We start from the raw sequence: 13,012 nt of genomic DNA, 5'->3' as shown, positions 1-13,012 counted from the left end.
TGAGGAATAAACAGTCACCACTCCAACTGAAATAGAAAGATAAATAATGAAAGCCAACAATAACCAGTTGAGTGCTTGTAGGTGAAGTCAGGATAGTGACATAACTGCGGACAAAAGCAGTAAAACGTAAAAGTTGAACATTTTGTATCAAACAGAGCTGCTTAGGTTGCTTCTGGTTATATTTGACGTGAAGGACTTTTCACTTTAAAGTCCTTGTCAACTAAAAATGTGAGTGTGAACAGCTGAGTTTCCTAAAGCTAAACATAATACAAAAGAACCACATAGATTTGTTTTAATAAAGTATTTTGAGCTAATGCCAACAAAATGCAAAATACCATAGGTGTGCTAATAAATACCGTTGGTGAAGCAACACATGTAGACAGACAATATAAAAGTACAGTATTATTTATGCAAAAAAATTGAGTCAGTTGTAAAAACATATTGTTATTTTTATTAAAAAGGAAAATAATGGCATTTCTATTCATTTCAGTGAGGAATTATGATTTATATGGGTCTTTTGACTCAAACTGTACCTGTATAGGAAATGGATAAATGATTCCGTATTATCTCATTTGACTGAGCGAAGCTGAAAATATATCAGATTATTCATTCAAAAGTACATTAGAGATTTTAACCAGCTCAATCAAAAAGGACATAAATGCTCGCGGAAATTCTGAATGTACCTATTCTTTGGAATGGTAAATTAGTGCCATTCGGATGTTGGCAGAGATTCAACTAAATCAGCATGGAAACTATTATGAGCTGCAAATTGCATTTAGCAACCTAGAGAGGTTACGGCCTTGAATTGAGTGCAGCCCATAGTCACAGGAAGCTGCCACGCATTTCTGCGTGAAGATGGAAGTTCTATTTGTCATTCGCTGTATTGTGCTGGAGAGCCCGTTAGTCCATTTCTGACCTGTTATTTCAAGAGCATCTATTGCCAATCCATTAGATGAGTGTGCGTGAGTGAGTGGCACAAAAATGGGAGCGCAGAAAAGGGAGGCTCGCTGGTTGTGCTGCTCGCTTACTTCGATGCTGAACTTATTTTTGATGCTCTGTTGGAGGGGACCAGAAAGAGGGCAGGGGATGAGTCACAACTCCCACAAAGATGACTGAAACAAGCCCCGGAGGTTGACAGCAGAGTTCATTTTAATCTATGAAGTGTTGGGGCTCAACGTATGCGCCTTCAAACGGTCAAGTGGGTACAACGCCTTTTTATGGAAAAACCTCCCTCGGAGTGAACGGTGCCAGATTCATCACTCGGAATGATCATCCGATTAATCAGCGAGTCTCAGCGGAATTCCTCTAATGTTTCCTCGTTGATTTGCATTTGTCATGATTATTTGAGGAAATGATCACATTTATCAAGCGTGTTATTCCGCCCGGCGGTAGAATGATGACAAGGCGCTAATTGCAAATGATAGAGCTCGCTTGGATGGCCTTCTGAGAAACTACCAGTGAAATTGAAACACTCAGCTGCGTAATGATCTATGGAATATGTGTGCGTGATAACGTAGTGAGTGGCAATGTTCAAATTGTTAGTTAATGCTCAGCCTGCTCTGCTTCAAGTTGTCACTTAGCCAAAGTCGGACCTGTCTTTAGACCAACCGCTGATCTGTCCCAGTTAGACCCCAGTGTGGTTATGAAAGTCATAATAGATTTGTGTTTACAGGCCACAGCATGTGATCTCGGTGCACGGCGCCATGGTAAAAGTAATCTGCTTGACTTTTGATGAAGGATTATTTCAACCCGGTTTAATCAAGGAAAGATTTAAAAGAGGCAAATGGAGCAAACGCAACCCCAAAGTCCGTCATTGTGTTTATTTCGGGAGGGAATTTATTCTTGTTTTTTTGCTGAGCGTTAGGGTTACACAATCCTTATATTTTAAAATGAGATCTAATTTACATCTGGAAAAGAATAACAAGACAAATTTACATAAGGACAATAGAATCATGACCTTTCTTTCTCACCCACATGTTGATTCGCCAATGTGTTTTTGGGGGGCTGGTATCGGCAGTCTTTACATACCAGATACCTTAAAATATGCTGCTACCCAGTATCTGTACTTTCCCATACCCAACTTACAGAAACCAGATAAACAGAGTCGGAATGAAAAACTATCACCGCTGATGACAAGAAACGTAATAACCCGACATCTTCTTTCCGCTTCTGTTACGTTTTAACTGCCAAGCTGATGATGACAGACAGAAATTGACACAGGATTTGTGTATCATAGCAAAATGACACAATAAACACTTCAATTGCCGTAAACAGAAAACATAATGAAACATTTTGTTTTTACAGAGATAATCACGCTGAGCTTTGATTGACACTGTTAGAGATGTATTCATTTCGCAGCATAATGAGCAATTTGCATAACTGCTTCATTTTGGGTTGTTGGGGGGTTTTTTTTCCCTTCAACATCAACACATATGGAATGATAAGAGACACAAACATTTCTAAGGCAATTACTTGAGTCGATTCAGATGTCATTAATATTCCATGACACAGAACTGTCTCACTGTGACTTGAATTATGCAGAGCTTTTTCACCCTCTGTATGATGCGGCTGCATGTCGCATATAAACCCAAAATCTTCTCTTCTGCTGTCGAGTAAGGACGCGTGAAAGATCATCATCTATTTATTATGAAGTTCTGGTCGAATAAACTAATGTTTGAATTCTTAAGTGTGGCAAGCAGAACAACGGGAGCTTCCCTGTGGTGTACAAATTTGAATTATTTTGTTGCCAGTGTGGTGAATCATTTGTGATTCAGTATATTCTCTTGGGTAATTTTCTATCTTGTTTTTTTTTTTGGTGGGGTGTATATTGGGGTACTCCTTCACTGGTGCACTTTTGTCATCCTCTTTTGCTCAGGTTAAGGAGAAATGATGACACCATCTTGACTGAGTTAAAGATTTATATATTTTGTCATGGTAAACTGATTTATTTATATTTCTTACTTGTCTTTCAGGAGCATCTGAGCACTAGCTTTAGTTTTCTTGTTTTTAGTTGAACTTGGTGAAATACAAAATTTCTATTTTTATTGGATTTGTACCAGTTAGTCACCAGTTTTGCTAAATCCTCATTGGGCAAAGACCCGCGTGGAAAAAAACAAAACACGGGAAGCTCACAAAAAAAAAAAATCTGGAAGAGGCAAAATAATTGGAAGACATTACCATGGTCTCAGGGGGTATCGTGTGGATATATCAACGTCCTCCAGTGCTGAGAGCAGACCCCCGGGTGCTTGGTTGTGGCACTTTTCAGCATTTCCAAAGCAAAATCCTCCTTCACCTCTGTTGCCCGTTCCATCAGACGAAGTCCGCCTGCTGGGCTTAAGTGTGTCAATGAACGGTTGAGAGGATCAGCGATAAGTGAAGCTTACCTCCCCGGCAACTCTGCAACAGCCAAATTGAGATTAAACCATTTCAAGCTAGCAGCACATGTCAGTCAGACTCTTTCTAGAACTCGTGGGGTTCACAACCTTTCTTCTAATTATCCTCACGAGAAATATAAAGGAAACAATTGAAATATAATTTTGAGCTGTCGCGAGGGCCGTAACACAAGACTACTGGTTCCATGGAACGTTCCCCGCCCTCCTTTTGAAGACCTAGAAACCTCAGGACACTCCAAGGACATGCATGCCTCCCTAGTAGCAATACTAAAAGTCCAAAATGTATCCCGAGCCTGTTATTATGCTGAACAGTTATCTGAATCATATTGTAAGAATCCATTTCCTATGAAAGCAAACATTTGCTCTCATCCTTTATCCAAACCGCAAATGGTTTAAAGGGCACAAAGCAATTACTGCAAAAAAAAGAAAAAAAATTCCTCACCTTTTAAGTCATGTTATATGATTCATATTTTCTTCTGTAATCATTGTGGTGAATATGCCCAGGCAAAGAATGTAACCTTGCAACTTTGTTAGATTTATTGTCACTGGTGTATAAATCTGACTTTTTTTGTTGTTGGTTTTCAAACAACCTTCTGGTCAGCGCATTCATTTGGCAGATCTGTTTGATCCTAAAGTCAGTACACAGACGTCCATGTTTAGAAGTCATCGGCATGACTGGTTGTCATTTGTGTCTCCGGGGTCGAGACAATTCCTCTTCTTTCATTACCATTCAGCGTTTTCTTCACTAAATGAATCCAATGGATTTTGCTCACTCTGGTAATTGATGCCTTATTTATCTGGAAAAAAAATGAGGGGTGGAAGCTATTCATACAGGCTTTGTTGGTTTAATCACTGCTGGAAACGTGATTAGGATCGCTTTACCGAGGTGATTTGAATCCAGGTTGAACAACAAATCCACTTTTTAATGGTGCAAAAAAAAAATGAAGTAAGCACATATTTGAAACAATAATGGGATGTAGTTTATCTGTTTCAGGTTAATAGAAACTGATACTATACTTGGTGATTGGTTGTTTGGTGATACCTGATAACCTTCAAGGTTTTATGGCGCATTTACCCATCTTTTTCGATATATACGTCATGACGTCCAGCAAATCAACTTTTGAAATTTAATCCTCTCCATATTTTATCATGCCAGCATTGTGATTAAAAGCAAATGAAGTTGTTTGAGGGACTGGATAATGACTCCCTCTTACAAAATGATATGCACTTATAAGAAGTGTCATCATGGCCATTTGTTATCTCTCACGGCATCCTCGCCTCTGTCAGGGAATACGGCTACAAGGTACCGGGCACGCCGGCGAACACACAGAGCGAGAAATGCACTGCAAGCACAGCAACATCAGTTTTATTTTACTGTGATTTGCTGACATCAAAGTTTGAAGGAACATGAGTTTACCTGATTGCTTTTCCTGCAATTTACTGCCATGTTTTTCCCCCCTTCCATTTCTGTCTGGAACGAGAAATCTTGTTTGTTCCTTATCATAATACAACATAACACAAGCTTCTGAAGTTACAGGCCTCTGATAAGGTTTTATACGATGACGGCAAGGAGTCCAATTAAAATGTTACATCCATAGTGAGCAGTGGAGATTCCAAATGTTTATGGCACATGACAGGATTTGATCTTATTTATGTTCTACGCTCAGTTCAATCACACTTTCGTCACAGGCGCAGCATTGAATTTGTCAAGCTCATGTTAGCTTTTGTTTTCTTCCAGGTTTACACCAGATATGGGAAATGCTACACCTTTAATGGGAACAAGACCACATCGAGGAAAACCAAACAAGGTGGAATGGGAAATGGGCTGGAGATCATGCTGGATATCCAGCAGGATGAATATCTGCCGATATGGAGAGAAACGAGTAAGCCGGCAAAACCTTCATGTCCAATGTGATTCCGATCTGATGTGAAAATAAAATAATAATGTGCATGTTTTTTTTTTTGTTTTTTTTTTTTATTGCAAACCTTGGCACCAGAATTTGTGAACTGATGAGAAAAGTAAATGTCAATCAATTGACTGACAATTGTTAGTATTCGAGTGAACACTTTGGAAGTCATACATAATTCATTACACGTGGCTGTCTTTACTTCAATTTCAGCCAAGTTTGATTTCAAACGACAAGAAATAATCGAAAGTGCAGTGAGATCGCCCAGGTCGATCTCCGATACGTTGGAATTAAAAATATAGTTTAATCAGGTTCAGGGTTAAATTGTCATTAAAAACAACACCACAAAATAGTTTCGATGTGCTTATCATACATGGGAAAATGATTCCCATTTATAATTCACATCACATTTTCTTCATCCTGTGAATTTCCCATGCTGTGCCCTTGCTCCATTTTGAAGACGAGACGTCTCTGGAGGCCGGAATCCGAGTTCAAATCCACAGTCAGGACGAGCCTCCTTACATTCACCAGCTGGGCTTCGGCGTCTCTCCAGGCTTCCAGACCTTTGTTTCATGTCAGGAGCAAAGGGTAGGTCTTTATCTTTATCATCTTCAAGCCCAACCACAAAGAGCATGGCAGCCTTACTCATTTCCTGCCAGCTGCCCGTCTAATAAATCTTTGTGCTCAGCTGACATACCTGCCCCAGCCTTGGGGGAACTGCCGCTCCAGCAGCAAAGAGAAGTTCCCCGGATATGACACGTACAGCATCAGCGCCTGTCGCCTGCTCTGCGAGACCAACGAGGTTGTGCGAGTGTGCAACTGCAGGATGGTGCACATGCCAGGTATGATCACACAGAGCTTTTCATTTATCTTGACGATAGATTTAAGATGAAGCATCAAAACGTTTTCTGTTTGGCAACATATTCCGTATTACTACGTATGATATTACGTAGACAGCCAATGACAGCCAAGGTTGGATTAAGAATTCAATTAGTAGTCGCCGCTTCCATTGGAATATTTGCATTAGTCAATCCATTTCCATGATATCATGAGGCACGGGCAAAATAATCCATCTGTGTTTTGGCCCACTTGAACCCTCCGAGGACGGATGTAATTTGCGCTCTGACCTTGAGCTGCTCTACATGGAATGGAATGCTCTTCAGCTATGATGGCAGCTCTCATTCAGGTGTCAGTCCTGATTAACATCTCAGTGAATTTCTCAACCTGTCGCCCGGGCAGGCCATCATCAATTTGTGCCATTTATTTTTACAGCTTCTAAGCGCAGATTGCAAGGTGAGTGGTTATGTTCTTTTCGTCTGGATTTAAACCAAATTTGAATATGACAAAAAAAAAAAAAGACTTCTGAGCACTTTAAAGAGCTTGGCAGCTCTCGGAAGTTGACTAATAAAGATGATCGTGATTAAATAAACGAAATAATTGATTTTCGTTACCTTCATTCAAATCATTGGGGTCAAGAGCTGTTGCACATGTATGTAAACACAATATGGCTTACGTTTCACTTGGATAAAAGATGGTGAAATAAATAAATAAATGAATATAAAAAATAAATAACGTTTTCATTATGTTGAAATTCCAAACAGTGCATCTTTAAGGACATTTGAATTTGGATGTTACATGATTGAATTGTGAAAATTTTGTAAACGACTTAAGATCCGACAGGCAAAAAATAGTCGGATTGGGAAACGCTTTTTGCAGACTTTTTACCCGTATTGATTACCGATTTTTTATTTTGCCTAATCGTCTGGGGGATATGAGTGAGACGCTGGTCTGTCAAGCACCAAATTAAGTGTCTAGACTCGCACAGCATGTGTGTCATCAACACTATTGCTAAGAGTCGAGCTACAGAATGTAAACTGTGTATTGAAGGAGGCTGCATTGAAGCTCTAGAAAGAGCACAACCACAACAATGAATTTAGGGTACAGTAGAAATATGATACCAGAAGGTGCATGCATCACTGGCCTTTTGACAAAGACTTATCACTTGCATAGGAAACAATGTTGCAAATCATTTATGCGTTTTGGACTGTAACATCTGGGAAGAAAAATATAGAAATGAGAGTGGACAAAGAATAATAGTTCTGCTTTCTAATATTCCTCGGGGCCACAACTATTACATTATGCTATGACAGCTGCACCATTCTAAATGCTGGACCATTGTTTTTAACAGCGGGAAATCAATTTGCGACCTAAATTATAAATGGCTGCTGCCTTGCGCGTCAGTCCGTGAGAGAAATTGCAAAATCAACATATTTTTAAGAAACTGCAAGACTTGAGCCCCAGCTTCAAATAAATAAGATAACAAAAAGGAACATTTGAATGAACAGATTGCAAGTAATAATCACTTGAGAGTTCCCAGAGAGCTGCAGCACCGCTTTTGCTTCCCACGGTGATGTATTGCATCAGGAATTTGATTTATTATAGATATCCGCTTTAATAAATGCAGAAGCTTTGGTTCGCCAGCTTTGGGAAAGCGTGTACCATAAGTTAGAGCGCACAATTTATTGTTGAATATTAAGAAGACTCAAATTCCTTGAAAGGACTCCTGAGACCAATTGGTTCCAAAGCTTGTCAAGGGAGCGCGAGGCCAACTTGTGAATAGAAAGTCTTTTTCAGTCTCAACCACATACACACACACACACACACACACACACACACACACACACACACACGCACACACACACACAGCTGTTCAAATGTTACAGCGCTGACTTTTTCATTTTTTACCCAGTAAACAGGATGTGGAAGATAATCCTGTCTTGCACTTGCAGTGGTTGTAGCCCCACTTATAGCTTTGTTTGTATATGTTGAGAAAGCTGTCGTGCGCCATCTGTTCACTAAAGCGTACACTTAGTGACTGGAATAAACACACGTTTAATTACCCTTTATAATTCTCCAGGGTGTTCTTAGGTCCCTTTAAAGGCACTTTATAATCACAGTTGTTGTTTTTATTATTATTGCACTGTAGTTCGTAGCAGAGCTTTGCAAACTGTGCATTAAATATGACGTTGTGTTGGCTTTGTTTTGATCGGACTGAGTTTTGTTTAATGTTTTCTCTGTGTCCCATTTTTCATGTCTTGTCTGTCGTTACGTTTTTGTCTCCACCTGTTCTTGTAAGCCGTTGTCATTTCATGATTCCTCTTGTGGTGTTTTGGTTTATTTTTGTACTTTGAATAGACTTAGAATATTTTTAATTTGACATTCCTTGCTGTTTGCTGGTTTGTTTTATATTTGAAAATAAAGTCCCTTTGAGAGTCCCGCACTAGGCTCTTCTAGCTTTTTGCTACCAAAACCCTCAACCTTGCCAGATATGTGGTTGCGTTGTAGGAGATGGATGTTGTAGTTTGAAGTGGTGACTACATCGACTGGGTCTGATCTCAGGCCATCATGTGTAAAGTTTGCATGTTCTCGCTATATTTGGCCTTTAACCCACATTCCAAAAACTTGCATGTTGGATTTATTGAATACTCTTTGAGAATAGTTGTCTTGGAAAACTCAACACAAGCTCAGAAAGTACACACAAGAAAATTTGAGACTAGATTTGTACCCCCAACCTCAGAGCTAACTACTCATCCACTGTTCCCTTTGTCATCAACTTGGGGCAGATAAAAGATTTCTTTCCTCCTTTATTTTTTTTTTTATAGTAAACAGCTGCTCGCGGTTGCTGAATCTATCCGACTTGAAAGACTTTTGTCTTTGAAGCGGTGACTTCTTTGTTCTGTTTGTCTCATCAATGTCGGCCTTGACATTGATGAGAACAAATGGTCTAGAAATTGGATGCGTATAAGTTAGCAACATGGTCCACTAATATAAATTAACATGACTCTGATAAAATAACTTACTTAAATGTGTAATGAAGATAAACAGTCAAGAAAACAATATATTACAAATGCACATTTTGTGACTTCATGTGACTCCTTTAAAATCTCCCACGTTTCTTTTAGGCCTACCACCATTACGGCATAGAAGCAAAAATGTGTTTTCCAAGATTTGGTTGCCTCAGAGTTAATATTTTAGTGTCTGGATCTATTTCTATATTTGGGCGAGCACCTAAAAAAAAATAAAAGCTATTAGGCCATTCTTGTCCTGTGACACGTGGACAGCTCATGCAAACACCCCTCGGCTTTTGTCTCCTCAGACAAAATGACTGCCCTTTTTACAAAGTGTTATTCAAGACTCATTTCTTTCCTTGCTGATAATTGTGCTACATTGTACAAACAAGACATAATGTGAGTGCGGAAAAAGTCACAGAGACTATCCGATGTCATTTCACTCTACATTAATCAACACACCTCATAAAGAAGCAAAACAGAAGAAGTCTGCTAATGACTTGTGCCGCTAATGAATTCCCACATTTGATAGACTGGCCAATGTGTTTTCTTCTTTTTTCTGAGGACGTTTTTTTTTTTCTGCACACGCATGCTTCATTTCTCTGCGACAGCCAAGCTCGCTGGATGCAAGTCATCCTCGGTGTGTCCCGCCTTCATTGGGAGATGAATGATAAGCGACGCCTTGTTGTTCACAGCCGTTCTTCCTCATTGCGGTTGACGCGGGTCACTGATCATTTTGGTTGTGATTGATCTGGCTCATTATGTGCTCTCTTCTCCAGGAACCGCTGATATCTGTCCTCCGAATAAAATCAACTGTGTTGACAAAGCACTTGGTAAGAAACAATCTGCCTTCATTTCTTTTCTCATTACAATGCAACACAATAGGTGAAGTGCAAAGTTTTGAAGATTGTTTTTTTTTTTTTGTTTAATAGAAGCAATACCATAACCGGAGGTAATCTGAAGATCTTGAAATGACTTCCCATTGTGATTTTGTCACTTTGGAGTATGATGACGTCCTTTGTTGAACTGTTAATATTAAACTGATTCGTCATTTCTGCGCCGTCTCGTCCATCTTCCATCTCATCTCGCTCTCCTTCCGCCAATATTGGTACAGAACAAAAGTGCCGCGCTTTTCAATGGCATTAATGGAGCGGTATGAACGATTTTATGCTAATGAGCACACATGCACTGATAGAATTATACTTTTTCTTCTATTTGAGCCACAAATTTAATTACGCCTCTCATCACTACATTTAAAACTTATTGAAGGTATTAAGAGTGTCTTATATCCATATAGACCACACTCATGAATACAATTATATGAATTATGCTCAGTTAATTCAAGGTAATATTTTGTAATATCATTTTCATAGAGGAAAAGTTACTTCATGAGAAATCTACGCCATCCTGCATAAAAATAGACGGCACACTGTGAATCATTTGTTCTCATCTCTCCACGTTGCAGCACAGCTCCAGAAGACCAGCGGGGACACCTGTCCATGCGAGACGCCTTGTAATCTCACCCGTTACGGCAAAGAGCTCTCCATGGTCAAAATCCCAAGCAAGGGTTCAGCTCGCTATCTCTCCAGGAAATACGACAAGTCCGAAGACTACATCCGGTACGAGCTCTCCAGAGCGACAAACTCGAGAGTGAGAGCGATGATGCGCTTCTCATGAAACTGATCATTAACTCTGACCTCGAGTTTGTGGTCACTTGCACACAACATAAAAGTCGACAACACAATGTTTATCATCGTAACTTGACTTTTTTTATTTTTTATTAGCCAATTGTGTTTTTGTGAGTTAACAAGATAAGTCCCACTAATATTAGGGCTGCAACTAACAATAATTTTGTTTCAAATTAAAAATGCACCAACATTAAAAATACATATGAGTGTTGATCACAGTTTTCCAAAGTAGTATTTTTTCTGATCTGATTTGAGTCTTGTTATGTTGTGATTTGCCGTATTTTAATATTCTGCCTGTTTTTCTTAGAGACAATTTTCTGGTATTGGACATCTTCTTTGAGGCGCTCAACTTTGAAACAATAGAGCAAAAGAAGGCCTATGACGTTGCGGGTTTATTAGGTATGACTTCCGCCACCGAAACATTGTATGTATTACGGTGGTGCCATGAAATATGAGTTGACGTCATTCCATAATTGGGATAAATTGAGTTCACTGCCAGAATACAATGCTTGCATCTGAAATTCTTGCCTACACATCAAAGCAAAAAAAAAATTCGAGCTAATGACGGCTTTTAATCATCTCGAAAAAATTGTCATCAGTCATATCTCAAGGTACCACTATTGAGGAAATCATCTGTGGAAAAAATTGGAGAACATGTGAATTGTTTTATTGTGCTGTTTTTAGGTGACATTGGTGGCCAGATGGGTCTTTTCATTGGAGCCAGCATCCTGACTATCTTAGAAATACTGGATTATATCTATGAGGTATCTGATTCGAGTTTGCCTTTAGCTGGTTAAGTGTGACTATATCAAAATAACCAAATTTAGCACATGAAGCAACATCATGACTCATGTCACACAAGATACTTAAGCATAAAATTACATTAAGACTTAGCTAGTTCATGCTCGCATTCCCCTAATTTTGCATGATTTAATTTTTTTTTTTTATAAAAACACTGGCAGGCCCTTTGTTGACCTCGATCCAGTGGGCCAAGACAAAATGTCGCCCCAAATTCCCCTTGGACTGATTGTCATTTATCGTGCAGTCTGACTAATGTCACACTGCCTGATTAAATGAGCATATCGGGCCCCCAGACGCTCGAGTTGCATATCCAGCATGTCAAAATCGGATATTTGGACCACGTAAGCAGTAAGAGACGTTCCAGAGACAAATGTCTGAAACACAACAACTACGAGCACTATCGACAATAGATCGTTGCTATCTCTAGTTTAAAAAATTGCTACTTGTTTTCTACTTGGGTATTAGTGTCATCATCTCAGCTTTCGCTCAATTTCTTGCATGCACTCTTCTCATCTCAGTTCTTTTTGTGTTTGCTGTTTTCATGCAGGTTTTCAAGCAACGGCTACAACGTGTACTGAGGCCACAAAAAGAGGAAAAGAAAAGCAAGCCGCAACCGCAGCCCGCTACTGTTGCAACAGTGGGCCTGGAAGAGATGAAAACAGAGGTCCGGCACATTTTGTACCGCTGCGCTGCTTTTCATGTCGTATCTACTTCCTTCCCCGTGGCATGATGATTCTATTAGGAAACAGGCGTACATGGGGAAACCTTACTTTTCCACTTCTGGACTAACAATATGCAATGCTCTTAATTCATTACGATCATTTGCTCAGGGGCTGAACTTGTTTATTGCAACATTTTTATTTGGATGTTTCTTAAATGGCTCGAGAGTAAGTTCTCATTTCCAGTGATGAGAACCAGTGCATATATATATATATATATATATATATATATATATATATATATATATATATATATATATATATATATATGTATATATATTTATACAGTATTATTTGTGGGGTTTTTTTGTCCTTTCCTGGTTCAGTTTGGCTTCTTTTAATTGTTTATGTCGCCCTTTCCCAGGTGATTGCTTTTTTCAGTCATCATTAAATTAATTGATTCCTAAATTTATGCAGTGCTCCATTCTCTTCTGTAATATAATTAACTTTGCATGGGGAAAAAAAGCGTTATTGATTTTTTTTAATGCAAATTAGCGGATGTGATGTTGTCGGGACTCAGACAAAGGGGTTGGGACAATGGTCCAATACACAGTCGTGCAGACACAAAAAAGACAACTTTTACATGTGACTCGATAAGCAGCAGTAATATTACCTCTTTCCGCAGAGGATAAAAAATACGCCTGTAAATTGTCTGTT

General features: G+C 39.1%; 1 protein-coding gene across 3 annotated transcripts in view; it reads left to right on the top strand.

Moving 5' to 3' along the window:
* The window catches only part of asic4a (acid-sensing (proton-gated) ion channel family member 4a), a 65,217-nt gene that overhangs the window by 51,136 nt on the left and 1,069 nt on the right, over window positions 1-13,012 (top strand). For all 3 annotated transcript variants that reach the window (XR_015067241.1, XM_085919952.1, XM_085919954.1), the window contains exons 3-10: window positions 5,131-5,275; window positions 5,760-5,887; window positions 5,988-6,141; window positions 9,927-9,980; window positions 10,613-10,766; window positions 11,143-11,234; window positions 11,520-11,599; window positions 12,184-12,300. Coding sequence is in view for 2 of the 3 variants with exons in the window: in XM_085919952.1 (XP_085776078.1) it covers window positions 5,131-5,275; window positions 5,760-5,887; window positions 5,988-6,141; window positions 9,927-9,980; window positions 10,613-10,766; window positions 11,143-11,234; window positions 11,520-11,599; window positions 12,184-12,300 (924 nt within the window). In the remaining variant the exon portion in view is untranslated. The remainder of the gene's footprint in view (window positions 1-5,130; window positions 5,276-5,759; window positions 5,888-5,987; window positions 6,142-9,926; window positions 9,981-10,612; window positions 10,767-11,142; window positions 11,235-11,519; window positions 11,600-12,183; window positions 12,301-13,012) is intronic.

Source organism: Syngnathus leptorhynchus, chromosome 9 (assembly GCF_054491065.1).
Source record: "Syngnathus leptorhynchus isolate UIUO chromosome 9, UIUO_Slep, whole genome shotgun sequence".
Classification (NCBI taxonomy): domain Eukaryota; kingdom Metazoa; phylum Chordata; class Actinopteri; order Syngnathiformes; family Syngnathidae; genus Syngnathus; species Syngnathus leptorhynchus.
The sequence above is the reverse complement of the archived record's forward strand: the minus strand, read 5'-3'. Positions and strand labels throughout refer to the sequence as shown.